Source organism: Propithecus coquereli, unplaced genomic scaffold, assembly GCF_000956105.1.
Source record: "Propithecus coquereli isolate 6110/MARCELLA unplaced genomic scaffold, Pcoq_1.0 Scaffold598, whole genome shotgun sequence".
Classification (NCBI taxonomy): Eukaryota; Metazoa; Chordata; class Mammalia; order Primates; family Indriidae; genus Propithecus; species Propithecus coquereli.
This window is the reverse complement of record NW_012151929.1, coordinates 435,405-439,561: the sequence shown is the minus strand read 5'-3', so window position 1 is coordinate 439,561 and position 4,157 is coordinate 435,405. Positions and strand designations below refer to the sequence as shown.

Sequence of the window (4,157 nt, the reverse complement as noted above, 5' to 3'; positions counted from 1 at the left end):
AGCCTGCTCTGGCGCCCAAAGGGAAGGGGCATCTAGGATGGGGACCCACAGGAGACTAAGACTTTTATTGTGACCTAGTTTTATCCATTACGCTGTTAGTCTGGCACCCATAGTACCGCCCTATCCCCCTCCCGTCCCTGGTCCCTGGCTCCTGTGCTGGCGTTGCAGGTGCCAGGGAGACAGTGGGAGGAAGGGGTGAGGGCTGAGGAGTGACAGAGGCTGACAGGAGGCGGAGACTCCAGTGGGGGGCTGAGGACTATAAAGGGGCACAGCCCAGAGCAGGGGGACCCATCTGGCCCAAGGCAGGTACCCACTTGGTCCAGCGTCCATGCTTTCTGGACCCAGGGTAAGTGGTCTCTGCCTGCCCTGGGCTCTGGAGGGCTCCGCGGGGCCGAGGCATAGGATGGAGGGAAGGAGTTGGTGCTTTGCAGGGCTGGGGGCCTTGGGGACCTAAGGTCCCACTTGGGTCCTGCTCTGCATCTAGACAAATCTGTCACACTGGGCGTCTGCTGACTGCGAGCGCGTGTGCACTTGTGTGTGTGGTTGTGAGCTGGAATGTATGACAGCGACCTTGTGATTGGGATCTCTGTGTGTGTCCCTGTCCCTGTCTGTGTAGGGTGACATGGGCAGCAGTGTTTTCTCCAGGACCTATACTGCATCTCTACCCCTGGGGGGAGGGCCAGACCCACCAGGCCATGGATTTCTGTCCCTTGCTTCACAAGTTCTCTGTGTCCCCCGCCCTGTGGGTGAGCTGGAGTGCCCCTCCTTCCCGCCAGCCCCCTCCCTTGAACCCCCACCCAACTTCTGCCTCCCGTCCCCAGGCCTCATGTTCCCCCTTCTCTGTGCACTTCTGTACCTTGCAAGGCCCTGACTGACCTCTGGTTGCTGCTGCTCACAAGAAGGGGCTGCCCGTGCCCTCCAGGGCAGGGTCTGGAGGTGGGGTGATCAGCTCCGAGTGGCTCTTTGCCCTGCCCCCTTGTCCCCAGGTTTGGAGGGAGGGGCGATGGGCTAAGGGGCAGGGGGGCCTGCAGACCGGGCTCTATTCCGCCTCCAGCTGCTGGCTCCCTGCTCCTCAGATGGCTGCCACACGCCGCTGCCTCTCCCTGCTGCTCCTGTCCACCTGTGTGGCTCTGTTGCTGCAGCCACCGCTGGGCGCCCAGGGAGCCCCGATGGAGCCAGTGTACCCAGGGGATGATGCCACGCCAGAGCAGATGGCCCAGTATGTGGCTGATCTCCGCAGATACATCAACATGCTGACCAGGCCTAGGTGTGTGCCAGGGAGAGGGAAAGGGATCCTGGCCCTTGAGACCCGTGGCCCACTTCACATTCCTGGCCACAACCCCATCCCTGTCCCTGCCCCCAGCCCCTTTCATACTCGCTTTTGGGAAAATGGAGCATCTCTACAGACCAGGTCTGGGCCCAAGTGCCCCAGGCAGGATGGTCCCAAGGGAACCCCTATGAGGCAGGTGAGCTGGCACCTGGCACAGTGCTTGCCCCAACTATCTCTTCCCTCCCAGGTACGGGAAAAGAGACAAAGAAGATGCACCGGACTCCTTGCAGTGGGACTCCCCCCACGCAGCTGCCCCCAGGTGGGTCTGATTCCTGCCTTGTCTGCCCAGCTCCCTGCGGCTGAAATTTGGGGCAGAATCAGGGCCTGGAAGGGGTGGGGTTGGAGGACAGAGAACGGGGGCCCAGCACTGGCCTGAGGTCTCCCGAGGGCACAAGGCCTGGGTCCCCACTGCCACATTCTGTCCTGTCCTCACAGGGAACTCAGCCCGATGGACCTGTAATGCCACCTCCTGCCTCGTAGGACTCCGTGAGCAGTGCCAGCCCAGCTCGTCCCTCCACACCCTTGGCTCTGGCCAGAGCTTGCTCCCTGCTCCCACACAGGCTAAATAAAGCAAGTCAAAGTCACAGCCTCTCTCTGAGTCTCTGTGGGCCCCTGATGGGGGCAGGAGCAGGCCAGACGCACCGGAGAGAAAGGGGGAGGGCAGGGAGGAGGGGAAGGGGCAAGGGGGCTGTTATAAATGATCCAGAATGTCTGTAAGCTCATTAGTCACTCAGCTCATCCTCCCCACTTCACAGAGGGACAAGTGGCCCAGGGGGCACCAGGGACTCTCCCAAGGTCATTCAGCAAGTCAGCGAAGTGGCAGTCTTGGATTTGAATCTTTCCATTTTAGCACTTCTAGACCTTTCTGATCATGGGTCCGATGACAACCCTGTCCCAAAATGTACCCCTCCCCAATGCTGTCCTCTAGCCTAGGTAGTAGATGAAGCACTAATTTATATGAAAGTATCCTGGGCATAGAGGCAGGGGCAGCAGCCCTGCCTAGACGAGTGACTCTGGTGCTCAGTCACTGGCTGCACTGGGTGTCCTCAGAGCTGCCCTCTAGCAATTTGGAGAGAATGGGCTGTCCTGAGAGGTAGTGAACTCCTGGGCACAGGAGGTATTCAAGCTGCTGCAGGAGGGAGGAGGCCAGATTATCGGAGCGATCTGGCCACCTCCATGAGTCCTGTGTGTGGACTGTACACTCCAGCTTTGGGAGTGTGAGGACCCGGATCCTGCCCCCAGAAGGCCAGCCCTGAGAGTCCCAGTGGGCCCCCAGGCCTATCTCACCTTGGCCCTTCTCAGGCACCCCAACTAGGTGGGGATGGGGTGGGGCATGTGTATAAAGGGGAGACGTGAGAGAATTAGAACCTCTCTGGTTCTCAGAATGGCTTCTCCTGCCTCCCCCACGTGAAGGGATGGGGCTGTGGCTTTGGTAATGGCAGCGGCACCACAATCACGTTTTCCCCCAAGTCCAGGCTCCCTCTGGTGTGTGCAAATGACCTGGAACCAGGTCGAAACCAGACCCTAAAAGGCAAAGGGCTTCTAGAGGCTTCTAGAGGCTGTAGCTGCTTGGCTCAGGTTGACTCTTAAATCCAAGGGATGCCTGGATGGGGAGCTGGTTTCAGCAGGAGAAGAGTTTGAGTTTGTGTGACAGAGTGTGACATCCCAGCACTGTCTCTGGCAGCTAATGGGATGATTCTGAATGGGGAGAAGTGTAAACACTTCCCAGGGGCAGGAATTAGGCCCCAGCTCCAGACACATCTGGGTGTGAAAGTTGGATCATGGCAGGGGCCTCTGGCCCTGCCCAGGCCTCTCGGATGGCTGTGGGGACCCTCAGAGGAGAGTGTCACCCTCAAGCCCACTTTTCAGGGACAGGCCCTCGCTAGGTGTCTCCCCTTCCCCTGTTGTGCTCACCAACAGAGGAGCTGACAGAGCCCAGGAGGCAAAGAAGGCTCCCTGAACTCTGCACACTGAAGGCAGACATGCCCCTCTGCGTGTCCCTGTGCCAACACTCACGGGAACACTGACAGGCTGGCATTCTAGGCTACTGGTCTGCGTAGAAACCTGGGCAGGGTGGGGTGTGTGTCTGACTGAAGCCCCTTCTTTGAGATTGCAGAACCGGCTTCTCTCATCCCTGTTCTCCCTCCAGGTTAGACCCCTACCCTGGTAGGGGTGCATGCGGGTGAGGTGGGGGAAGGTGGGTGGGTCGCAGGGAGGACTCTGTAGCTGAGGTCTTTTTCTCCCACAGCAGGAACTCCTAGGTCCCCTGTCCTCCTTTAAGGACAGGTACCTCCCTGCCAGGAGGCCCACAGAAGCCCACATAAGTCAAGACGCAATAGAGATTTTGTTTCTCTTTATTGTTTTCACCGAGGGGGTGGGAGGAGTTGAGGCCCCTTTCACAATATAAAGGGATTGGTGGGCATTGAGACCCCCGGGTCAGGCGTCTGGAGGTCAAGGAGAAGGAAGTCCCCGGGGCGCTGCTATCTCCCCCGCCTCCACACCTGGGATCTTCCTCTCGCTCCCACCCCAGCTGCGCCCAGTTCCGAGGCCCCTGACTCGGTGCCAGCAGTGCCCAGGCTTTCCTACCTGGGGCCCCGGGAGGAGGTGGGTGGCAGGGGTTCCATGGCGTTCGGTGCCTGGCGTTTCGCGGTGGCCTGCGGTGGGGGATTCGTGGCGTTCGGTGGGGAAGGGTTCGAGGCGTTCGGTGGGGAGAGGTTCGTGGCGTTCGCGGTTTTCTTGTGGTTTTTAGATTTCTTCAAGCTGGGGAAGACGTCTTTGCAGCTCGGGCAGCGATGCGCGCGGGGGTGCCCCGTGGCGTTCGTGTCCT

At 59.8% G+C, this 4,157-nt stretch overlaps 1 protein-coding gene across 1 annotated transcript; it reads left to right on the top strand.

Moving 5' to 3' along the window:
* Positions 1-492: 492 nt before the first annotated feature.
* On the top strand, positions 493-1,916 carry PPY (pancreatic polypeptide). The gene is made up of 4 exons (XM_012659042.1): positions 493-573; positions 1,077-1,267; positions 1,518-1,589; positions 1,766-1,916. The coding sequence occupies exons 1-4, from the start codon at positions 556-558 to the stop codon at positions 1,788-1,790; spliced, it is 306 nt and encodes a 101-aa protein (XP_012514496.1). The 5' UTR covers positions 493-555; the 3' UTR covers positions 1,791-1,916.
* The last annotated feature ends 2,241 nt before the right edge of the window (positions 1,917-4,157 follow it).

Coding starts and splice junctions, on each gene's coding strand:
- PPY (XM_012659042.1), top strand. Junction 1,268..1,517: donor AACATGCTGACCAGGCCTAG/GTGTGTGCCAGG, acceptor CTTCCCTCCCAG/GTACGGGAAAAGAGACAAAG. Junction 1,590..1,765: donor CCCCACGCAGCTGCCCCCAG/GTGGGTCTGATT, acceptor CTGTCCTCACAG/GGAACTCAGCCCGATGGACC.